General features: G+C 43.6%; 2 protein-coding genes across 9 annotated transcripts in view; one reads left to right on the forward strand and one right to left on the reverse strand.

Moving 5' to 3' along the window:
- ERBB4 (erb-b2 receptor tyrosine kinase 4) overlaps nt 1-26,407 on the reverse strand; it is a 986,993-nt gene that overhangs the window by 504,373 nt on the left and 456,213 nt on the right. The window lies entirely within an intron of this gene.
- Nucleotides 10,531-12,845, forward strand: LOC135974170 (myb/SANT-like DNA-binding domain-containing protein 1). The gene is made up of 2 exons (XM_065561085.1): nt 10,531-11,234; nt 12,229-12,845. Exons 1-2 carry the CDS (start codon nt 10,658-10,660, stop codon nt 12,702-12,704), a joined length of 1,053 nt encoding a protein of 350 aa, XP_065417157.1. The 5' UTR covers nt 10,531-10,657; the 3' UTR covers nt 12,705-12,845.

The following is a 26,407-nucleotide window of genomic DNA, read 5'->3' on the forward strand; positions in this document are numbered from 1 at the left end:
AATATGGTGTACAATGGGACACATTTAAACAGTCATTTGTTTAAGTGTGTGTATTTGAAACTATTGTAAACAATCCCAGTCTCATGCCATAACTATTGATCCTTCCCTACCTTCCTCCCTCCTTTTCCCAGAGGCCAAAATGGGAAGACTAGAGTGGCTCCAATTGGCAGACTCTTGAGTTAACTTCAGATTGCTTTAAGTGACACTCAGGGCCATTTCAGTCCTTGACATCCTCAGGATCAGAGGAACAGAAAGTGTTCTAGAGCCCCAGCCCTCAGCTGTGCTGAACATATGATCAGTGCAACCGAGGACCTCATCCTTCTGTTTCTAATGTACACAGTGAATTGATTAAACAACTCAAGGTTGACCAAACATGGAGATTTCCCCTCCTCTTTAGCAAACTCTCAGGGAAAGCATTTTCTTTGTGTCAAATAAAATAATTAAAGGTTGGTAAGAGAATGTCTGGGTCCTGAGGCCCTTGTTATACCCTGGAGTCTTTTACCATAGTCATCCATCATCTAAAACATACCCTTAAACGAAATATTTGCAGTGGGCTAAGTCCTTGGCTTTTTTGATCCTTGAAGTACCCATTTTCCTCACTGTTCCCTGTGTCCTCCCCTAGCTCAGCAGGAGAAACAGAATGATTAAGTTTAGTGCTCTTCATAAATGATGTTTCTAATCCAGCCAAGAACAAAACGTCAGCAACTTAAATGAAACAGATGATTAATCCCTTATCATATTTAACTGTTATAATGGCTCTCTCCCTACTTACAAGCATTTATCTTTTCACAAGATCTTACTCTCTACTTTTGGAAAATACAGGCTTTCAAATGACATTCTTTTAAATTAGTAGGTTATTGTTTCAAGATGTGCCCAAGCTAGGTTTGGTAACAGAAAGATTTCTCTGATAAGGTTTGTGAAACCATGAATCTAACAAAAGATTATTTTATGAAGCAGTAGAAATTCAACTTGTTACATTTGTCTATAGGGATCAGAGCAAGCCATTTGGCAAAGAATTGCTCATAGCCCTCTTTAACCTGAAACTGAAGTAGCTTACTTGTCACTCACGGGTTTAGGAGAATAAAGAGATAAAGAACTGGAAACATAAAAATAGGTGTTGAAGTTAAGAAACTATATTTCAGGCGAACAATGCAATCCAACTTAATGTTCAGAATAACAGCAGCAAGAACAAACACTGATCTATAGTGCATAGTGCACCAACATTTCATCAACCATATTTCCGAAAGGTTTGAAAGTAAATTCACAATAGCCTGAAACTGTTTGTGTAAGGGTCAGACCAAGGGCCATTTGTGTAATTAACCAACTTGGACTAGTCATTTTCAGAATGAAAATACCAAAAGGCACAACTCTGGTCCAATGGAAGTCTCTGGTGAAAGTTTCGACTCCAGGGTGTGTGTATTTTATGTAATATGCATGTTTCACATGTGGTTTTGTTGGATGCCAGTAATTACACTTATTTTCCAAATCTGGAAAGGTCCTAAACATTCAAGATATTGGACCAGTTTTAGCCCTAGAGAAAGATTCAACCTCCCATAGACTTCAGTCAGAGTTATACCATTTTTATGGTATATGGGGTTGAATTTTGTTCATTCAAATTTGACTGCTAGTGACTTAACATGAGTGATGGTTAAACCTCAAAAGGCTCAGTGTTCAGTTAAGTTCAGATAAGAAACCCATATTCTAGATGACAGGTTTCAGAGTAGCAGCCGTGTTAGTCTGTATCTGCAAAAAGAACAGGAGTACTTGTGGCACCTTAGAGACTAACAAATTTATTAGAGCATAAGCTTTCGTGGACTACAGCCCACTTCTTCGGATGCATCCAAAGAAGTGGGCTGTAGTCCACAAAAGCTTATGCTCTAATAAATTTGTTAGTCTCTAAGGTGCCACAAGTACTCATATTCTAGATGCTTTCAAGACCTATCCTAACCTCTTGAATCTACAAGACTGAGCTGAAAGTCTTGCAAGACCAGTCTCGATCCAATGGTGGTTTGTTTGGGGGGGTTTTTTTGGTCATGCTTTTGAGCTGAGCAAACATACTGAGAAAACAGCTATTTGCAATCTATAGCTTTCTGATTTATCATTAGAAGCCCCCATTATTATATTATATATATTATATTATTATTATAGCCTATATTATGCTAGGCGCTGCCAAAGAGAAGGTTCATGTTCTGAAGACGTTACAACCAAGCTATAAGAGAAGAAACAACAGATGGATACAGCAAACTGTGTGTGCGCGTGGAGGGAGGGGGTGGGGAGAGAAGCACAAGGAAACAAGCAGACAATTTGATAAGCAGTAGTCACCACAAACAAGCTGCCTAACTGACGAGTTTTTTGTAGGCATCACAGCAGAGGGGAGTTTTAAGGAGGCATTGGAAGGATGACAACGTGGTGGCTTTGTTAATTTTTATCGGGAGCTCCTTCCTGGCATAAGGGGCAAACGCATAGGTGTGTTCAAGAGAAATTTGGACTGATGGGCAATGAAGGCTGTTAGAGCGGATTGGGGGCGGGGAGTAAGGGCGAGTGTCTTGATAGCATCCGGGGCATATCTACATAGCAGCTGTGAACATGTTCCCCAGCACATGTAGACAGCCACATGCTAGCTCTGCCTGAGCTAGTGTGCTCAAAAATAGCAATATGGCTGTGGTGGTACAGGTGATCGCTCACGTTAGCCACCTGAATTCATACCCAGCAGCCCAAGCTGCTACCTGTGCCACCACAGCCACACCGCTATTTTTAGCACACTTGCTCAAGCGGAGATAGTTCCTGTCTTTCAACCCACGCTGGGAAGCACCCGCCTGACTGCAGTGTAGCCATACCCTAAGAGATGGGCGGAGGGGGAGGAGATAGGCCAAGCAGGGCCTTAAACACAAAGGAAAGTCATTTGTATGTACTGCTGCAGAAAAAGGGAAGCCAATGGAGGGATGAAAAGGGGGTGAGCAAGGAACATTTTTTATTATGTTGTCTTAAACGCAGACATGCAAAGAAGGAGGAGAGGTACATGAAAGTGAAAAATGAATAAAGTAAAATGAAACATTTCAGGGCCCGGGGGGGAGGGGGAGGAAGGCTTATTTTGGGTTCTGATCTCATGGTTTGGGGAAGACAGGACAGTGTCTTTTTCACTGCTAAAGCTGGTTTCCCATCCTTATTTAACAGGCCCGTGAACTCTAATGTTTCCTTAAGTACTGTCACATCTTTTGACCTGAGCGGTTCAGCCAAATTTGGGGTGTTGTGAGTTGTTGCATTTAGAAGGTGAAATTGATGATGAGAGACAGGTATTTTCTTTGATGCAATTTTATTTATTTACAAAGATCATGCACAAAGTCTTATTTCCCTGAACACAGTAGGAATATCAAACACAGTTTCTTTTTTCATGGTTTCACACCTACCTTTCCAGCCAGCACTCTGTATGCAAAAAGTCCATCTCTTAGCTTTCTTTCAGGGCCACACTACTGGCACCTCTGTTACCGTCTGCTTGACTTTTTGGCCACTTCTGTCTTTCTCCACTCCTTCTCTCTCTCTCTCTCACACACACACACACCAGTCCAAATCTACCTCCTGCATTTCAAACTCCTTTGGCCACATAGTTCAGCTTCTATTTGAGCTTTTTTTTCACAGGCCTGAGCTTTGGGTGCTGCTATTGTTTCAGACATGTGTTTACATTTATACGTGAAAATCAGGCAGTGGTTACACCAGCCCCATGACAATACCTGACTATGTAGTACAAGCACATACTCAAAGTAGGTTGTTCTACTGGCTCAAAAATCTGGATTTATAAAAACTCTTTAAATAATATTTAGCCGACAGACATTAATGCACATTATAAAAATAAAATTGATGGTTAAGGCTGAAAATCCAGTTTGACAAGCTACCTTACTTTACCCTACATGTGTCTTGTTATTTGAGGGCTCTCTGAAGAGTGGATGATCTTATGTACAGCATATGTGCTGTAATACCAAGACACAAGTGGATGAGTCAGATAGAATGTCAGGTCAGATTTTTCAGGCTTAACTCTGAATTTATTTGCATTTAGAGGTTTAAGACAGACTATTACAGTGGCCTTTATAGTAATTTACTTGAGTGTGTACATTAAACCTAGAAGCACCTGTTACTGCCATTACGAATCCCATGTTTCAAGTGGTTGTACAGACTGCCACCAAATAATCATTTTAGGCTGTAACTTGGCAAACAGGGATCTGGTCTGGAGAGGTCTCATAGCCAGTAGATTCCTCTGGGGGGGCCATATATGTGAAGAGAAGTGCTTGTCCGGGGCCTATAAGAACCTATGGAAGCTCATCTACGGGAGTTTCACAAGGGATTTTGAAGATGGGGCTGGATGCCATGTAGAAAGGCATCCCATGGACAACAGCCATTTCTCTTGCCAACCATGGAGGTTTTAAGTGGAAATCCAGTTAAGAGTTGATGCAGCAGCGTTAACTGCTATTAGCCAGGGATGGCTCTAGCTTTTTGCCACCCCAAGCGCAAAAAAAAAAAAAAAAAAACCCTGTGATTGGCAGCAGCTCTATTCATTCTACGGTGGCAATTCAGCGGCAGGTCCTTCGCTCCCAAACGGAGTGACGGCCCCGCCGCCGAATTGCCGCCGAAGAGCCAGACCTGCCCCCCCCCCCTTCGTTGGCCGCCCCAGGCACCTGCTTGCTAGGCTGGTGCCTGGAGCCGGCCCTGTCCCTAGCCTCTGTTTGCCAGAAGCTGGGAATGGGTGAAAGGGGATGGAACACTTGATGATTACCTGTTCTGTTCATTCCCTCTGGGGCACCTGGCATTGGCCACTGTCGGAAGACAGGATACTGAGCTGGATGGACCTTTGGTCTGACCCAGTATGGCCGTTCTTATGATTTCTGCTGCTAGTGCAACTATTTAGCCTTGAAGGGACTCAACTGGTGACAGCCTGGGAGTGACTTGCCCAAGGTCACAGAAGAAGCCTGTGGCAGAATCTGAAACGGAACCTAGACCTCCCAAGTCCCTGCCTAGTGCCTATGAATTAATTCAGCACCAGCATCATGGGGCTTATCAAACACACACAACACTGAAATCCAAAGATTTAAAATAATCTGAGGGGGAGAAAAACAGCAATGACGATATTAAATTATGGGATTGATCAGCCACATAAGTGTGTGTATATATATAGTAGGAAGCTTTGTCTTGTCTGTGCTTGAATTTACCATATATATCTGTTCTCCCCTCAGTGTGCATGCATTAGCTCATTAATGCTAGTGGGAGTTACTGTACTATATGCGAATACCTCAAGGGGACAGTAGGCCACCGACTGTGCAGGCTAACAGCACGTCACTGGTCGAACCCCCAGGTCACAGAGGGAAGTGCAATCAGGCAAAAACCATCAAAGTGGCAGAGGGGCTTTGGCAATAAAGTTCTCAGGTATTAAGTGGAAAAGTGGTGCAGCTGTTTCTGGCTACTGATCCTTCATCCTTTAAGGGAGGTGCCTGCCCAGCCCCACACTGATTGCTGTGTATCAGCCCATTGTAGTTATTAAGATGGCCCTGGTAGTGCGGTTTAGGTACAGAGTAGCTCAACTTTCCATGGGGGTCGCGAGCCCTCAGCACTAAAAACGTGACTCCCAGATTGAGAGCACATGGTCAAGGCTTGGAGCGCAGTTATTTCTGCCACTGACTTGCTGTCTGACTTTGGGTAAGTCATTTCACCTCCCTGTGCCACCGTTCCTGTTTCCCTTTCCCACTCTCTCTGTCTGTCTGTTCTATTTAGGGTGTAAGCTCCTCACAGTAAGGACTGGACTGTCCCTTTCTCTGCGTCACCTAGCACCTTTCTGTTGGGAATCTCTGGACATTATTATTATTGCTTATTATTTGTGTTACAGTAGAGAGCCTGTGTGTATTACATTGTTCCTATTAAAAGCACAAACATATCGGATTGAAACAGACCACTTATTTTGGTTCATAACATTGAAAAAATAACCCTAACGAGCTGATTCAGGTGGCCAGACCAGTTCAACAAAAACAACAAACCTGGCCTCAACTTTTACTCATCCTTTGAATCAAATATCTGTAGAGAGCTGGGACAGACCGGTTCAGTTTTATAACTGAATTTGGTCTCTCCCACTACGAGCACAACAAACGGCAGCAGTTTTTGGTTGAAACACTGAGGTTTTGTTCAGGAAAGACATTTTAGCAGCTGACTTCTCTGTAGATGGGGAAGATCCAATTATTTCCCCCCTTCCTTCCTTGTTGTTGCAGAACATCTTTGAGAGATAGAGACGATAAAAGTGACCATTTCTTGAGCTACCCCATAAATCTCCAAAGCAGCATATTCCAGAGTAAGTGGCCTTCCCCACTTCCCAGCAATGGGGTCTGGAAATGCTCTGATACGTCCCACTCTGACTGCTGCTACTGGCCCTTTAACAATTAAAGAACACGGGGGAGAACTGAGATGTAGTGGCGGAGTGGTTAAAGTGGTTGACTACAATCCTGAAGCTCATGCGTTTGAGTCTTGCTCGATCTCATACCGAAAGGCCACCTCCAGTGCATTCAGCTGCAAAAAATGGGTATCTGATCCATTTGACTAGGGCAGTCAAAGGCAGTTGGATGTGATGCTGGCCATATCACTGACTTGTGTAATGCTGGCTACGCATAACTTAACCAGGTCAACACAATGAGTCATTGGATTGCAGGTGCTTTGGCACTGGGGAGAGGGGCTTAACACTGGCTCAGGTTATCTCAGAATGATGGTATTTTTAAAGGGCCAGTAGCAGCTATCAGAGTCCAGCTCCCGCACAACTGAATAGGCCACTGTCTGGACTAGGTGAGGAGCTGGCCTAGTGGAAGGCAAATTGGCCAAGCTGTCCCTTGAGAATCCAGGAGGGATGCAGCAGATTGCTGGTGACCAAAGAGAACAATACCAAGAAAGGAAGAGGGCAGGGACTGATTTGAGGATGTGGCTTGGGACAATCACAAAACCTGTTGGCAAGGGAGTAACTGACACAGGTTGTGGGGGAACTCCCAAAGTTCAGATAACCATCTTAATGTTTGTGTGCTCATCCAACGTGAATCAAAGAGCCAAGGTTTTTGAGACCTGCCCATATTTAAAACATACAAACAGCACGATGGCTCTGTGCTACAGCTTAACAAGACTCAAGACAGCTCAACAGACTATAATAGCTCTTTTAGAACTGTTACATTATATTAACTACACTACATTGCACATGGTCTAAATATTTCATTTCACTAGCTAACAGTAACTATTTTCTACTTAGAAGTGTTTTTAAGTGTTTAAATTTACACTTACACAATACATCTGTTTGCTGCACTAGGTACCTATTAAAAGGAAAGAAAATAAAAGTGCGGAACTATGCAAAACCTATTGCAAAATGTCCTGCTCTGTGGAGTATTATGGGGCTTTCTGTAGAGACCTGCTGTGTAACAACAATATGTGGCTCATATATAGCTTTTTTCATCAGTAGTTCTCAAAACACTTTATAAAGGATGTAACTACCATTACCCCCATTTTACAGATGGGAAAACTGAGGTGAAGTGACTTGCTCAGGGTCACCCAACAGGCCAAAGGCAAAGTTGGGAATAGAACACAGGTCTTCTGTGTCCCAGTCCAGAGATCTATCTTCTAGGTCACATCCTATTTTTATTACTCCAACAACTCTACCTTCTCCCTAATTACCTTTTTTATTTCATCTACCTATAATGTATTTTAGATTGCAAACTCTTTGGACTAGGGACTACAGTTTTTACAGTGCCTAGCACAATGGAGCCACCCCCCACCCCCCCCAGTTGAGAGATCTGTGCACTATCACAATGTCAAATAAAATAATAACAACAACATTTTAATATTAGAGATTTAGATCCTGATTCTGATTTCATCCTTACTCCAGTTTTAGACTGGTGTAATTCCAATGTAATTCCATCATTTTGAAGATCAGAATCAGGCCCGTGGAATGAAACCCACAGAACACAAGGTAATTCAATGTCAGTACTGGAATTCAAGGCTAACATTCATTCCTTAACTCCCACCATTGTGTTTAGGTACTGAAGGGATCTCAGGCTATTGTGTTCTGCTAGATACCACATTGCATCTGCTGGAACAGATCTGTTGAGGGGAAAGCAATATCTTGCTCTGAGTTTCAGTCTCAGCTCTGAACATCCTCACCAATCCACTAGAACTCTTTGATGGGGTCAACAAGCATGTGGACAAGGATGAACCAGTGGATATAGTGTACTTAGATTTTCAGAAAGATCTTAAGCAAAGGCTCTTAAGCAAAGTAAGGTGTCATGGGATAAGAGGGAAGATTGTCTCATGGATCAGTAACTCGTTAAAAGATGGGAACCAAAAGATAGGAATAAATGGTCAGTTTTCAGAATGGAGAGAGGTAAATAGTGGTGTCTCTCAGGGGTCCGTACTGGGACCAGTCCCATTCAACATATTTATAAATGATCTGGAAAAGGGATAAACAGTGAGGTGGCCAAATTTGCAGATGATACAAAACTACTCAAGACAGTTAAGTCCAAAGCAGACTGCGAAGAGTTACAAAGGGATCTCACAAAACTGGGTGACTGGTCAACAAAATGGCAGATGAAATTCAATGTTGATAAATGCAAAGTAATGCACATTGGAAAACATAATCCCAACTATGCATATAAAATGATGGGGTCTAAATTAGCTGTGACCAAGCAAGAAAGAGATCTTGGAGTCATTGTGGATAGTTCTCTGAAAACATCTACTCAATGTGCAGCGGCAGTCAAAAAAGCAAACAGAATGTTGGGAATCATTAGGAAAGGAATAGATAATAAGACAGAAAATATCATATTGACTCTATATAAATCCACCCACATCTTGAATACTGCATGTGGATATGGTCGTCCAATCTCAAAAAACATATTTTGGTATTGGAAAAGGTTCGGAAAAGGGCAACAAAAATGATTAGGGGTATGGAACAGCTTCCATAAGAGGAGAGACTAATAAGACTGGGACTTTTCATCTTGGAAAAGAGATGACTAAGGTGGGATATGATAGAGGTCTATAAAATCATGACTGGTGTGGAAAAAGTGAATAAGGAAGTGTTATTTACTCCTTCTCAAACCACAAGAACTAAGGGTCACCAAGTGAAATTAAAAGGCAGCAGGTTTAAAACAAACAAAAAAGAAGTACTTCTTCACACAACGCACAGTTAACCTGTGGAACTCTTTTGCCAGAGGATGTTCTGAAGGCCAAGGCTATAACAGGATTTAAAAAAGAACTAGGTAAGTTAATGGAGGATAGGTCCATCAATGGCTATTAGCCACAATGAGCAGGGATGGAAAACCATGCTCTGAAGTGTCCCTAGCCTCCGTTTGCCAGAAGCTGGTAATGGGCGACACGTGATGGATCATTATATGATTACCTGATCTGTGAATTCCCTCTGAAGCACCTGGCACTGGCCACTGTCAGAAGATAGGATACTAGGGTAGATGGACCACTCTGGTCTGACCCAGTATGGCCATTCTAATGTTCTTATGTCTGAGTTAAACCTTTCTCTCTGGTACAAAGCTAAAGTGCATTATTATTCAAATCCATACAGTCAATTCATATCAATGGCAAAAACCTCTTTATAACAATCTATTTTGCTACTAAAGTTGGGATTATAAAGAGTCTAGAAGCCTGTAATAAGTATAAGTGTCTAGAAGTCACTAAATATGCAGAAAGCCCTCCATTATTGTTTTGTTTTAATGTTCATTTTTCCATTTATAAGTCCCCTACCTGCTTTTCATCAGGGTCAAATCAGGGGCATCCTGGGATAATCGGAAGAAAACAGGTCCAGCATTGGAAAAGCTCTCATAACCAGTGGGAAGCATGTTCAAATCCATAACCACCAATGAGAAACAAATTCAAGTCAAGATAAATCAACAAAAATCATAAAGGAAAAAGGTCCAGATTAGAAATTATCACTGAGAAACAATTTCACACCAAAGAAAGAGGAAAAAAAACCTCAAGAACTTCCATCTTTACAGGACCAGGTTTAATTCAGGGTCCAAGAATGGTTTGGTTAGGTCTGTTGCTTATCAGTATCTCTTTGGTCTACAAATAGGCAGGAAATCCACAAGAACTATCAGTATCACAATCCTGTAGCTTTAGCCATGTTGGAAATACCATAAAAGGAATCTGTTCTTTCAGCCTAATGTGCCCCTGCTCTTCCTGATCCTAGGTACTAGAATGGAACTAACAAGTCCTGCACCTTTCACATTCTGTTTGTATATTGTCTGTCTTAGGCCTGGTCTACACTAGGCGTTTATGTCGAAGTTAGCGCCGTTACATCGAATTAACCCTGCACCCGTCCACACTGCGATGCTATGTAGTTCGACATAGAGGTCTCTTTAATTCGACTTCTGTACTCCTCCCCGACGAGGGGAGTAGCACTAAATTCGACATGGCCATGTCGAATTAGGCTAGGTGTGGATGGAAATCGACGCTAATAGCTCCGGGAGCTATCCCACAGTGCACCACTCTGTTGACGCTCTGGACAGCAGTGCGAGCTCGGATGCTCTGACAAGCCACACAGGAAAAGCCCCGGGAAAATTTGAATTTGAATTCCTTTTCCTGTCTGGCCAGTTTGAATCTCATTTCCTGTCTGGACATCGTGGCGAGCACAGCAGCACTGGCAACAATGCAGAGCTCTCCAGCACTGATGGCCGTGCAGTCTGTGAATAGAAAGAGGGCCCCAGCATGGACTGATCGGGAAGTCTTGGATCTCATCGCTGTGTGGGGCGATGAGTCCATGCTTTCCGAGCTGCGTTCCAAGAAACGGAATGCAAAGATCTACGAGAAGATCTCTAAAGACATGTCAGAGAGAGGATACAGCCGGGATGCAACGCAGTGCCGCGTGAAAATCAAGGAGCTGAGACAAGGCTACCAGAAGACCAAAGAGGCAAACGGACGCTCCGGATCCCATCCCCAGACATCCCGTTTCTACGAGGCACTGCATTCCATCCTCGGTGCGGCCGCCACCACTACCCCACCAGTGACCGTGGACTCTGAGGATGGGATAGTGTCCACGGCCGGTTCCTCGGACATGTTAGGGGACGGGGAAGATGAGGAAGGAGATGAGGAGGGCGAGGCAGTCGGCAGCGCTCACAACGCTGATTTCCCCGACAGCCAGGATCTCTTCATCACCCTTACAGAGATCCCCTACGAAGCGTCCCCAGACGTTACCCCGGACACAGAATCTGGGGAAGGATCAGCCAGTAAGTGTTGTAAACATCTAAACATTTATTTTTAACAGAACAGGAATATTAACAATTAAAAGAATGGATTGTTCATGATTACTGTGCCCTAGGCGCTTAACGGTTTAGTCATGGGCAGTGCAAGTTTTGAAAAAAAATCTAGCAATGTCCGGTTTTCCGTGATTGTCCTGCACAAGCCGCTCTACTGTTTATTCCCTGCTACTGCAGCTACAGTAAAATGCGGTCTATATGTCCGGGGATAGAGCAGTAATCCTCCTGGGACATCTCGATGAAGCTCTCCTGGAGGTAATTGGAAAGCCGTTGCATGAGGTTCCTGGGGAGAGCGGCCTTATTGGGTCCTCCGAAGTACGACACGTTGCCGCGCCACGAGACTATCAAGTACTCGGGAATCATTGCTCTGCACAGCAGGGCGGCATACGGCCCTGGTCTTTGGAGGCTTTCCCGGAGCATTCTCTCTCTCTCGCTCTCAGAGATCCTCATCAGGGTGATGTCGCCCATGGTGACCTGCTTTGAATTAGGTAGGGGAATGTTAGTGTTGGGACTGCTTGCCCGTTCCTTTACAGAACTGTAACCGCTGGTTTGTAGCCACGCGGTGGAGGCGGGAGAGGGGCAGCCGAAAGGGATCGTTCCCGGGGACAGCCGCGAGGGGGTGGGACAGGGGCAGAGTTCCCGCTTGCCGGATTGCTGGCAGCAGGAACTGACATTGCTTTAAATGTGAAATGAGGCCAGTGGTAATATAAAAGTTTTAAACTGCCACAAGTCTACGGCTTACCATGTCTGCCTGCAACAGAAATTCCGTTGTGCTGCCCCGCTTCTCAAATGTGCTGTGCAAGACCCCAGGCACTGAATGCGAAGGCCGAGAATTCGACCTTGTGCTGAGTGCGCATGTGATAGGTGCTGTGCATGGTCTTGTTCACAGAGAAAGACTATGTTCTTTGTTCACAACTACATTTATCTTTCTGAGGAATTCACTCCCTTTTTCCCATTTCCACAGCCCCATCTGCGACTGTCTCACAACCTAGCCTGGCATCACACTCCCAGAGGCTAGCGCGGATTAGGCGTAGGAAGAAGAGGACACGGGAGGACATGTTCTCTGAGCTTATGGCCTGTTCCCAAGCCCAGGCAGCACAGCAGACCCAGTGGCGGGAGAACTTGACCCGAATGCACCAAGCAAACATGGATCCGGAGGAGAGGTGGCGGCAGGAAGACCAGCAGGCGACTCAAACGCTGCTTGGACTACTGAGGGAGCAAACAGACACGCTCCGACGCCTTGTGGATGTTCTGCAGGAACGGAGGCAGGAGGACAGAGCCCCGCTACAGTCCATCTCTAACCGCCCTCCCCCGCCACCAAGTCCCATACCCACCTCACCCAAAGTGCAAAGAAGGAGAGGCGGCAGAGTCCCTGCTAACTCTCACTCCACCCCTGCAGAGAGCTCTAGTAGCAGAAGGCTCTCATTCCCCAAAATTTGAAAAGTTCTTTCCTTCCCGCCTGACACAAGCCCCCGTCCAAGTTTCACCTCCCAGTTCCATGTGTAGTTGATAATAAAAAATACGTTTCTGTTAACTACTGTTTCAATCATGTTCTTTTGGAGGAGGAGGGGAAAGGGGGTTGGTAATTGGACAGGACAGTCACCTTTGGCAGGGTACATAGGCGGGGGCAGGCACAGCAGCAGGGCACATACACAGTGCAGTGATGCAGTGACTAGTTACCCTGGTTAGTCTGGGAGGTTGTTTTCATGTTATGTGGTGCGGGGTGGGTTGCTCTGTGACTTTGTGGCGGGGGAGGGCAGTTACAGATCTTAAGTGGCGGTCCTTATGCAGGATCACAGAGCCACACAGCAGGGGATTTGTAACCGTCCTCCCCCTGCCACAAAGTCACATAGACCCCCCATACACACAGTCCCGATCAGGAGGGGTGACAGGCTCCGTTGAAACAACCATCCCACCGCAGCGGAGCCTGTCAATCCTTGAGTTTAGAAGCTGCATTCGCGTCACTACACTACACCCGCTCCGCACCACGGTCTGCGTCCCAGTTTTAAAAAATTCCCGCGAAAACAGTATTAAAGAAAACGGTGTGCATTAACAAAGTAGAACTATTTTTATTTTGAAACGTGTGTTGGAAGGGGGGTGAAGGGGGTATGTAACTGGATAGGATAGTCAACATTAACTGGGTAAAGAAACGGGGGCAGGTTTAGCTTCTCTGTACACAAACTTTAAAGTCACAGGTTACCCTGCTCACTCAGGAACTTTGCTTTCAAAGCCTCCCGGATGCACAGCGCTTCCCGCTGGTCTCTTCTAATCGCCCGGCTGTCTGGCTGTGCGTAATCAGCAGCCAGGCTATTTTCCTCAACCTCCCACCCCGCCATAAAGGTCTCCCCCTTGCTCTCACAGAGATTGTGGAGCACACAGCAAGCTGCTATAACAATGGGGATATTGGTTTCGCTGAGATCACAGCGAGTCAGTAAGCTTCTCCATCTCCCCTTGAGACGGCCAAAAGCACACTCCACCACCATTCTGCACTTGCTCAGCCGGTAGTTGAAGAGTTCTTTTTCACTGTCCAGGGCGCCAGTATAGGGCTTCATGAGCCAGGGCATTAGCGGGTAGGCTGGGTCCCCGAGGATGACTATAGGCATCTCCACATCCCCAACAGTTATTTTGTGGTCTGGGAAGTAAATACCTTGTTGCAGCCGTCTAAACAGACCAGAGTTCCTGAAAACACGAGCGTCATGAACCTTGCCCGGCCATCCCACGTAGATGTTGGTAAAACGTCCCCTGTGGTCCACCAGTGCTTGCAGCACCATGGAAAAGTAGCCCTTTCGGTTAATGTACTGGGTGGCCTGGTGGTCCGGTGCCAGGATAGGGATGTGAGTTCCATCTATGGCCCCACCGCAGTTTGGGAATCCCACTGCTGCGAAGCCATCTATGATCGCCTCCACGTTTCCCAGGGTCACTACCTTTGGCAGCAGTACATCAACGATTGCCTTCACTACTTGCATCACAACAACCCCCACGGTAGATTTGCCCACCCCAAACTGGTTCGCGACTGACCGGTAGCTGTCTGGCGTTGCAAGCTTCCAGAGGGCTATGGCCACTCGCTTCTGTACACTCAGTGCAGCTCGCAACCGGGTGTCACTGCGCTTCAGGGCAGGGGACAGCAACTCACAAAGTTCCAGGAAAGTTCCCTTCCGCATGCGAAAGTTTCGCAGCCACTGGGATTCATCCCAGACCTGCAGCACTATGCGGTCCCACCACTCAGTGCTTGTTTCCCGTGCCCAGAATCGCCGTTCCACGGCATCAACATGACCCAATGCCACCGTGATGTCCTCGGCGCTGAGTCCCCTGCTTTCTGAGAGGTCTGTGCTACTCTCAGACTTCAGGACATCACCGCGGTGCCGTAGCCTCCTCGCCTGACTTTTCTGCATCTGCCTCAGGGAAATCTGTATAAGCTGCGAGGCGTTGAGAGCGGCCACAACTGCAGTGATGGTCGCAGCGTGCTCCATGCTCGCAGTGCTGTGGCGTCCGCGCTGTCAATGACTGGAAAAGTGCGCGAACTGATTTCCCGCCAGCGCTTTCAGGGAGGGAGGGCGGGAGTGATGGACGGATGACGACAGTTACCCAAAAGCACCCTCGACACATTTTGTTACCCAGAAGGCATTGCCGGCTACACCCAGAATTCCAATGGGCAGAGGGGACTGTGGGAACTGTGGGATAGCTGACCACAGTGCACCGCTTCGAATGTCGACGCTTTCACCGTTAGTGTGGACGCACAAAGTCGAATTACTGTCCTTAGTGTGGACACACACATTCGACTTTGCAATATCGATTCCAAAAATTCGATGCAAGTAAAATCGAACTACTCTCGTAGTGTAGACAAGGCCTTACTGTTTGTCCACCATGTCTCATTAGATTGTAAACTTGTTGGGGGCACAAGCAGTGCAAAGCACAATGATATTTTGATCGTGATTGGGATTTCTGGATGCTATCAGAATGCAAATAAATAACAAGAGTATGGTTTCATTTCTGGATATATTGCCCCAGGAGTTTGAAACTTCCAGTGCTGACTTTATAACGCCAGCCTGCCTATCAGCTTTTCTAGTTGGCTCCTTGTTGTAATCAGGAAAGGCAGAGGTGCATTATAAGGAAAAACAAAATCACTAAACATTTTTTAAATTTCAAAGAAACCTCAATTCTTATTTTAGCCATCCCTGTGAAACAGAACCAGGCAATTACTTTTTTTTGTTTCTTCTTGCACAACTAAATCCTCAGCTTCTGGGTTCCAAAGAAACACCACAGTACTGCGAGAAAGCCAAGTCTGAGTCTATTTTCCAAACACAGCCAAAAATTTCCCCCCCGAGGGATTTATCATCCAATCTGCAGACACCAAGGTTTAGATACTTCAGATAAATTACAGTACCTGAACTTCAATCCTTGAGACTCACCAGTCACCATCTATAGTATTTTTGTAACATCTTGCACTTCCATTTCTGCAGCTAGCATGCTTTTTAAAAAGGCAATAGTGCAGAAGTTTAGGCCCAGATCAGATCTGCTCAAAAACTAAACGGTACTATGTACAGTGTTAGGATCTGTCATGTGGATATGACTGAAGTATCAAGACCTTAGTGTGCAAAACAAGTCAAGGAGTAACATCTTCAACAGCACCTAAGTGACTTCTGAACCTGAGCCCTATTTTCAAAAGTGAGTTAGGCACTGATGAGCCTAAGTCTTATTGGAAGCTCAGTGGGACTTAGTCTGCTATGTGCCTATGACACTTTTGAAAATGGGACTTGGATTTCTTCTGAACATTTTTACCCAAGATCTATTTTCCTTAAAATGCCACTTAAAAAGCGAATATTACATCAAAAGGTCCTACTAGAATTTATTAGGCTTTTAAAATAAAAATAAAATTAAACTCACAGCTCCCAAATTTTATAATTTAGGCATCATCGCTGTTTAAAGTTAACTGCTAGTTGCTTTAACATTGAGATGCCAACCTAATCAAAATCACTCCACAGATCGCCTTAAAACAGCGACAATGCCTAATTAGCAAAGAAAACATATTGGAGCGGTTTAGCAAAGTCTGGGGCGAGGGATGGCTCTAGGCATGTCAGCTGCAGGTACTGAGGGTAATGTACAAAGAAAGAATATTTGGGTGCAGGGATTAGGAGAATCTATCAGCTCCAATTTGTTTTAAAATGAATTATTAAAGCACTTTATCTTCTTTTGTAGCATAATTGGTTTTAAGTTGATGATTTCAGGAAATGTAAATTATGTCAGGGGCTGCTGCTTAAAAATCACAGACACAATGGTATCTGTTCACAAGGTGTTTATCTTGTTAGTAAAATTAGATGATGCTGTTTAAAAAAAAAGGCCCATGCACTCATAAGTGCACAAAGAATATATTTGTCTCGCTTTCAAATATAGTGACTGCCTTATCTCAGCAGATCAGATTACAAACAGATCCCTTAGCAAAATACCCACATATCATATTGATGCAAGTCCTCCTACACCTTTCTCATCCTCCCACTAGCTTGACTGGCATGTAAAGTAATCACTATTACAAAATGGATGGTCATTTTTCAAAATACTCTGGCAAACATTTGGGGGAGGGGAGGTTTCTAAATGCTTTACCCCTTTATCCCTTTTCTTCTGCAGACTAAATAATCCCAGTTCCCTCAACCTCTCCTCGTAAGTCATGTACTCAGCCTCCTAATAATTTTTGTTGCCCTCTGCTGGACTCTTTCCAATTTTTCTACATCCTTCTTGTAGCGTGAGGCCCAAAACTGGACAGAGTACTCCAGATGAGGCCTCACCAGTGCCAAATAGAGGGGCATGATCACGTTCCTCGATCTGCTGGCAATGCCCCTACTTATACAGCCCAAAATACCATTAGCCTTCTTGGCAACAAGGGCACACTGTTGACTCATATCATCTTCTCATCCGCTGTAACCCCTAGGTCCTTTTCTGCAGAACTGTTGCCTAGCCACTTGGTCCCTAGTGTGTAGCAGTGCAACTCTAATGGACTTACAGGTTCACTAAGCCATTTAAATGGTGGGGGGAGAGGATGCAGAAGAATTTACTCTGGACAGTTCTGGGGACGGAATAAGTGTTACAACTCTGAAGTAAATACTAAAGAAGACAGGTAGCTGATAATAACTAAGGAAGAGCCACCTTACAGAAACAAGACACTAGAGAATCAGAAATAGAAATCACTACGCTCTGAATAACTTGTAAGACAGAGCCAGCACGACACAATTAGCCAATCTTCCAGCTCATCACTCCCATTGTCTCTGCCCACCCTGCCCCTACAGAGCCTGCCCTGCTCCAAACTGATCTGTCCTATGCACAATTCCCTTTGAGAGGAATTTTCCTGAGTCTCAGAGCTCCCTACTCTGTTTGTTTTCCATCTGCCAGCCCATCATCAATGGTACTGATTTCCCCCAGAATGCTTTGAGAGCTGTCCCCATTCTCACTGACAAGAGCAAAGCCTCGAGAGATGCATAAGTGCTGCTTTGGACCATTGGGAAGAGAATGTAGCATAGCCAGGCTCAGGAGATGCAGGGACATCTGCAGTGGCAAATAATAAACAGTGTAGAAAACCCACAACCCGTTTGCTGTTGCTTTTTTAGGCTTTGAGTGGGAAAGCAAAGTCTAGAGAAGCGGCAAGCCCAGTCGGTGAGCTCTGCCCCCCTGCAAATGGCACCACCTGCTCAAATTCTTCATTTTATTTTATTTTAAGAAGGGGGGGGGGGAATTGGAATCTAATTCAGAGCTGTTTTTTTTGTTTAATCTGAAAAATGCTTTGTGAATGGCCCAGCTAAAATTATTTATAATGAGCTAATTTCCATAAAATTGGGCTAATTAATTTCCATGCTGTCTGATGAAAATTGCTACGATCGGCTTTTTTACTGACAAGTGAGGTCCTGCAAACAGTCTCATGCCTGCCTGCCTGAAGAAATTCTGGGTCAGATCCTCCGCTGGTCTAAACTGGCACAGGTCCACTGAAGTCAATCGGGTTCTGTTGATTTACACCAGCTGAGGATCTGGCCTGGTCCATTTTTAAAGTGTGGGAGAGAATAGTAATATCTTCGTTTTGGAATATTTGTAATAGTGGCACACTGGAGAAAGCTATTGTCAAGCTCCTGGAAACAAGAGAATGACTCTGCTTAAACTATTTTTCAGCCATCCAAACTTAGGGAAAATATTGTCGTCTCAAAACAAAGACTTAGGAGGTAAAAATCATAGAAGATTGCCAGCAAAAAAAATCAAGGCAAATCAATACATCAAAAATCCACGTAAGGATCTGCAACCTTTCAAACTCCTAGTTTCAGTATTTTGCTTCCTATTCACTTGTTGAACTAGGACAGCCACTTCCTCACTCCCAATTAGATGGACTCAGTCATTAATCAATAAAATTGCTACCAAACCCACCCAAGTTTTAATGTGTCCCTTGTTCGTTTCCCCCCAAAAGTAAAGACATGGGGTAAAAGCAGCCAGGGCCGGCTCTAACTTTTTTGCTGCCCCAAGCAGCAAACCCCCCACCCGCCGGAGCCCGCCCCCCCGCCGAGCGCCACCAGAACCCCCCCCCCCGAGTGCCGCGCACTGCGCCACCCCCCCGCCGAGCGCTGCGCCGCTGGAGCACACCCCCCCCCCGCGGAATGCCGCGCCACGCTCCCCCCGCCGCCCCTTACCAGGAGCCGCCCTAAGCATGTGCTTGGTTGCCTGGTGCCTGGAGCCGGCCCTGAAAGCAGCAAAGTGACTTAGAAGCCTTCGTCTTACGAAATATCTGATGGCACTTAGCAACTGAAGTGACATTGGTGCTTTTGATCATTTTAGCTGTGAAAGCTGCCAGTTAAAAGGGATTAAACTGACTCTTGTTCTAAAACAGTTTCATGCATTATTAATGGCACAAATCTGGTGCACCTGCTATTCTCTCTGAAACCAAACCCTTGCAGGTGCTCAGCATGCCTCCGGATTTGCCACAGGGTGAGAGAACCCCTCAGTGAAGTAGTTTTTCCCTCATCTCAAAAATACACAAAGAAAGACTCCCAAAGTTAATGGGATTGTGGGTATAACAGAGGGCAGGATTTGGCCAGAGTCTGATAACCAGAGAAGTGCTCTAGCAGTGCCCTCATGTTATAAGATATCACTAGATGATATTTTCAAAGTAATTTTAGCATTATTTCCCCAGCCTTTCATGTACACTGGAGGAAACTGGCATGTTCATCCAAAGAGATCCTCTGAATGCTAATGGTCATGATTTTTAACTACTCCAGGATATATTGACTCTGTAGCACTGAATCTAAATAAGACATGTTTCTTCTACAGCCTCTAGATGAGATCGTCTCAGTTCTGTCACCTAGCCCAGCGAGTCCCATTCACTATCAAATAGATATGAAAATTCTTCTCACCATATCTTTCTATTTGACTTCGAAAAAGTGCATGTAATTTTATAGAATAAAATCCACCTGCTGCTCAATATTCTGGAGTAGTTTCTAAATTGAATCTGTCTAGCTCTTAAATCTCATAAGCTTGATCCTGAACTCCTCACTAGGGCCCAGTCCTGCCAGTAGCAACACGCCGGCAGACCTCTCCATCCAGTAGTCAAGGGGTGCTGTGCAGTACAGAGCTCCGCCCATGTGGAGCGCCTTGCAGGATTGCAGCCTAAGTATGGACGGCAGAGTTGGGCCCCAGAAGGGAGCACAGCTAGGGTGAGATTTTCAAAGCAGTCTAAGGGATTTAGACACGTCTTCCATTCTTGAAATTAGGGATCTGGTGTGACAGTGCTGATGGAATAACACCATTAATTCTGCAATTAAATAGCTTCTTAGTGTTATTGCCCTTGGAACGTCAACTACTGTTTCAGTAGCTGTGCAATAGCCCTGAGTTATCAGCATTTAGGATAATGTGTTGCCTGCAACACTGTAGATCAATTTGTTTACGGTATTACCGTAAAGTGCAGTAAAGGGGGAAAACCATAATATTTTAAACTTCTAAAACACGGTAAAATGATAAATTAATGCATCAGGCTAATTTTGCACTCACCTTGCCTCAGGCTTACTACTAATCAGATGAAAAGTTAGCACGCAATACAGAAACGAGTGCTTCCCCCTGATTGCAGTAGAATATATTCATGTTATTTGGGTAATGCATGAATCTTGTAAAAAAATCATTGCCATGATTAGCGGTCATACAATGGCTGTAACTCACTGAATACTATCTGGGCAGTTTTTCTTCTATTATAGTCTCAGGCTCACTTATTTGGAATGATCTACATAGATATTAGGGCACGTGTTTCAGCTTCCATTGTACTTAAATTTAAATTGTGGTTCCTCCTCTTCCAGAGCTTAGGGACGCCATGAGGGCCTTTTGAGGTCAATACAAAATCATTTTCTGAGTTCTGTCCCTAGGGATATTCTTAGGAACATAGGAATTCCATAATGGATCACATCCATTATTCATCTAGTCCAGCCTCATGTTTCTAGCAGTGGCCAGTAACAGGTGCTTTAGAGGAAGGAATAAGAAACCTCATGATAGGCAGGCTGGGATAATCTGCCCTCCCAATGAAGGTCTCATCCTAATACAGTAATCAGACATCCCGATAGTAGGGGCTTTTTCTCATATATGCAATTCCCCCCACCCCCTGCAAAAAAGGGTCTTGATTTCTCACACTTGCTATCTGGTCACCTTACATTCCATACCCTAACAGTTAGAGCTTAGCCCAGAAGCATGAGGTTTATATCCCTTGCAAACACTTTCATTTTGGAGCATTATCTATTAACAACTCTGGATACTCTTGCTATCCGTATAAACGGACAATCCCTCTTTGCAAGGAGTATCCTATACGGGGGGAGGGATAGCTCGGTGGTTTGAGCATTGGCTTGCTAAACCCAGGGTTGTGAGTTTAATCCTTGAGGGGGCCATTTAGGGAATCTGGGGCAAAAATCTGTCTGGGGATTGGTCCTACTTTGAGCAGGGGGTTGGACTAGATGACCTCCTGAGGTCCCTTCCAACCCTGACATTCTATGATTCTATGACAGTATGGGATTTTTCCCACTCTGCACATGCATTTGCTGTCACCGCAAGCATTGCAATAAACACTCGGTCTGCAAATGTTTGTAAAGTTCCTCATGAGGCTTCCCTGCAAAGAAATGCAACTCTATGACTCTTGCAGCTTTGACGTCTAAACTTACTCACATCACTTGCAGTCAATGGAAACAGCCTGGGAACGCAGCCATCGGCTGGGTTTGCACATAGCACGCCTGCTCCCCATCAGCAATATACATGTCAGAGGTATAACTACAAAAATATAGTAAATATATATTTGCTAAAACCTTGACACATGTCTGGCTAATTTCTCTTTCACCCTTCATTTCTAGCCCTTTCCCTATGAAGGCACTTCATTCCACTGAATTGTTAATTATGAATTTCCCCCTAACTGTACCTACATTTGTCTTTTGGGTCTGTTTACTGCTTTGTGACAGCTCCAGAGCGGACAGTCAATAACTCTGGTTTTTGCACTCTCCGGCAATTCTTATGGATGGCTCATAAGAAAAGTAAAGAAATTAAAAAGGTGTGTAGTGGGGAGGAGGGAAACACAAATATTAGATTATGGCTGTGCTGAGTGACATTTTCCAAGAGGGCCTCTCTAATTGCTTTTTTTTATTTTTAATTCAGTAAGGTGTTGTCTCAGCCTGACTTTGGCATCAATAGCAGAATGAAAGTTATCTCACAGACAGACGTCAGGCCCACTGATTTGTTTGTTTTTCTGCTTCAACATGAAAGCTCCATGGGTGAGCTCTTAAACTCCATGTAAGGATCAATCAGGAGGAAAAATAGCCGGAATGAGGTGGCACTGGAGAAAACATTCTGATCAGCACTGCCTACAGGGAAAGCTGTGTGTAAACACAGAGCTATCCAAAAGGTTTGGAGGATCAATTTGGATAAACTCCCAAAAGTTTGCAAGTAGGGTGACCAGATGTCCTGATTTTATAGGGACAGTCCCGATTTTTGGGTCTTTTACTTATATAGGCTCCTATTACCCCCACCTCCTGTCCTGATTTTTCACACTTGCTGTCTGGCCACCCTATTTGCAAGGCTTTTTTTTTTTTTTTTTTAATCTCTTGAACTACTCTTGTGTCTTACTGGGTTCTAAATTAACTGTAATCATACTGGAAAATGAGCTGGGGTAAATTTTTTTAAAGTACTTAAGTCCCATTCGCAAAAGTGACATAGGCACATAGGCACCTAAGTCCCATTGACTTTCATTGAGAATTGGGTTCTAAGGGGCAGATTTTAAAAGGTATTTAGGTGTCTAAACAGGCAGATCAGTGCTTAGTGGGATTGGACAAAGAATGTATGTGCCTAACTTTTAGGCTTTTGAAAAATCACAGTAGGTGTCTATCTGCATCTTTAAGTGCCTACATGCTATTGACTTCAATGGGAGTTGTGCCTAAATACCTTTAAAATTGGGCCCTAAAGTCACTTTTGAAAATGGGATTTAGGCTCTTAAAAGGCCCCTTTGAAAATTCTACTCCTGGGCATCACTGAGGACAGCTTGATAAAGGCCTCAATGTGCAGCAGCAGTCAGAAAAGTAAACAAAACGATAGGTGGCATAAGGAATGGGCTAGAGAATAATACAGAATATATTAAAACACCATTATGGAAGTCAGTGGTACGCCCTAACCAGGAATACACTGGTCAGTTCCAGTCACCCCATCTCAAAAGGAATATAGCAATGAGAATGATTAAGGGCATGCAAATACACTCATCAGAAGAGAGAATGAAAAAAATGGTCCTGTTTGTCTTAAGGAGGACACAAATTAGAGTGGACATGATAAAATTATATGAAATAATAAAGGGGCCAGAGAAAGTAGATTGCAATGTTCTATTTACCCTGTCTCAAAATATAAGAAAAAAGGGACATTTAATGAAATTGAAAGTTAATTAATTCAAAACTGATCAAAGGAAATGCTCTTTTTTTTAATCAAATGCACAATTAGCCTGTGAAACTCGTTGCCGTTAAGATGTTTGGAAGGGACATAAACTTTCAAGCTTTGGGGCATAAGGTAATCTAAATATCGGGGGCTAGAAGGAACCTTTCCTTGGAGGCAAGTTATCCCATAATTGTCTGTCAGAGGATTTCTACCACCTTCCTCTAGAGCAGCTGGTCCTGGCCTCTGTTGGAGCCAGTATACTGGATAGATGGACCACAGGTCTGATCCACTATGAAAATACATAGAACCATAGACTCAGAAATGTGTGGTTGGAAGAAACTTGAGAGAGATTATATAGTTCATTACCCCATGCTGAGGCAAGACCAAGTGTACCTAGACCCTCCCTGATAGGTGTTTGTCCAACCTGTTCTTAACAAAACTTCAATGATGGGGATTCCCTAACCTCCCTTGGAAGCCTATTTCAGTTCTTAACTATCCTCATTGTTAGAAAGATCTTCCTCATATCTAACCTAAATCTCCTGTGCTGCAGATTAAGATGATTATTTCTTGTCCTATCTTCAGTGGACATGGAGAACAACTGATTCCTCTGTAAAACAGCCCTTTACATATTTGAAGACTTACCAGCTCTTCTTTTGCCAAGACTAAACATACTTAATTTTATTTTTTCCCCTGAAATATATTAGCCTTTCTTGCAACCACATCACATTGTTGGTTCATATTCAATTTGCAATCCACTATCACCCCCAGGACCTTTTTCAGCAGCACTACCACTTAGCCAGTTATTCCCCATTTTGTAGTTGTGCACTTGTTTTTTTCTTTCCTAAGTGTAGAATGTTGCATTTGTCTTTACTGAATTTCATCTTGTTGATCTCAGACCAATTCTCCAATTTATCAAGGTCATCTTGAATTCTAATCTTGTCCTCCAAAGTGCTTGCAACTCCATCCAGCTTGGTGTCATCCGCAAAGTGTACTCACTACTCCATTGTCCAATTCATTAATTAAAAGTATTCAATAGCACCAGACCCAGGATCCCATTAGATCCCACCAGTTTTACAGTGAACCATAACTACTTTTTGAGTATGGTCTTACAAACAGTCATGCACACACTTTATAGTAATTTCATTCAGACCACATTTCCTTAATTTGCTTATGAGAATATCCTGCGGGACGATAGCAAAAGCTCTATTAAAATTCAGATGAATCATGTCTGCTGCTTCACCCCATCCATTAGGCCAGTTGCCCCGTCAAAGAAGGAAAGTAGGTTGATTTGGTGTGATTTGTTCTTGAAAAATTAATGTTGGCTATTACTAATCAAGCTATTATCCTTTAGGTGCTTACAAATAAGATTGTTTAATAATTTGTTCCAGGATCTTTCCAGGTATTGAAGTTAGGCTGACTATAATTCCCTAGGTCTCCTTTGTTCCCCTTTTTAAAGATTGGTACTATGTTTGAACCTTGTCCAGTCACCCATCTTGTATGTGTTCTCAAAGATAATCGCTAATGCTTACAAGACCGCTTCAACTAGTGCCTTAAGTACCCTATGGTGGATTTGTGAGGCCCTGAATACATCTAACTTATCTAAATATTCTTTACCTATTTCTCCTTCCACCCTTTAGTTTAATATTAACTATGTTATGTATCTGGTCACAGTTAACTTTTTTAGAAAAGACTGAAGCAATTATTTCAACATTTCTACGTCTAACATTGGTCTCAAACCAGAAATGTAGAGTGGTGAAGAAATGACGAATGATTAATATGAATATTTTTAAACCTCAATTCACGCTTTGAGATAAAGTTCAAGGTGGAGGGATTGGGCATCTTATATTATCTGAACCAGTTACTCTTCATCGCTACTTCATTTTTTTCATGGCCTGCTCAAAATTGTGGAGCCTGTACCCTTGAAAATTAAGGGTAGATCCTCAGCTAGTGTAAATTGTAAGAGCTCCAGATGGGAACAAGTTTGGATCCAGGTCTATATCCACATCTGGAAAATCTGAAACCTCATGGTGGTTAGTCACAGGATAATGATTGGAGCTATTCTCCCAACTCTGTCAGAATTCAGCAGAGGACAGCATCAGAAAACCCAACTCTGCATGGGGGTGCTCTGCATAAGGGATGATTTCATTTGGTGGTTTGTTATTACTGAAAATGAGTGCCCTAAGCTTTCCCATGGTTCTCTCTCTCTTTTACTTTTAAGGAACGCTTTTCTAAAGTGCTGCTTATTATTATATATCAGAGCTTAGATTAAAAGTCCTGTTAAAATAATATATTTTCTATGCCCTGCACCAAAGCATTCACAGAAATACAATGAAGTCCTTTTATACAAATAATGTACCAGATAAAGAAATATGCTTATTATAAAATAACTCCCCAAATTCAATACAGAAAGGACCTATTAAAATGAATGAGCTTTCTGCCTACCAACCCAAAATTTATTCCAGAAAATAGTAGTTACTTCTTCCATAAGAACCTCCTAAATTAAAATCATTTTGATTCAACAGGTGTATCTCTGTTATGTGTTTCTCCTGGAGTCTGTAGTATTAATATATTTCACTACGGTTATATATTAAGACTGAGATTTTCAAAGCCACCTGTGGGATGTAGGTGCCTGATTTCCATTCATTTTTCATGGGAATGGGTATTCATATTTTGTACGATGCTTTGATGAAAATCTAGGCCAAATTTGATTAGTATATATATTACAATACATCAGTCTACTATGTATGAATGAACTCAATTGTGCTAAGCAGAAAATCAGTGAATACGTTGTACTGTAGTTTTTTTCCCCCTGTTGTACTTAGAAAATGTACGACCAGTTGAATAGGATATACTTATGTGCTTTTATAAATGTCATTTATAGAGTTGTGTGATTTTCCCACCCGGAAAGGTGTAGGGTTTTTTGGTTGGTTGGTTATTTTTTTTTTTTTTTTTTTTTTTTTAAATGGAGATATCCCATCTCCTAGAACTGGAAGGGACCTTGAAAGGTCATCGAGTCCAGCCCCCTGCCTTCACTAGCAGGACCAAGTACTGATTTTGCCCCAGATCCCCAAGTGGCCCCCTCAAGGATTGAACTCACAACCCCGGGTTTAGCAGGCCAATGCTCAAACCACTGAGCTATCCCTCCCCCTACTGATTTTGCTCCAGATTCCTAAGTGGCCCCCTCAAGGATTGAACTCATAACCCTGGGTTTAGTAGGCCAATGCTCAAACCACTGAGCT

The sequence above is a fragment of the Chrysemys picta genome, chromosome 11, assembly GCF_011386835.1.
Source record: "Chrysemys picta bellii isolate R12L10 chromosome 11, ASM1138683v2, whole genome shotgun sequence".
NCBI classification, from domain to species: Eukaryota; Metazoa; Chordata; order Testudines; family Emydidae; genus Chrysemys; species Chrysemys picta.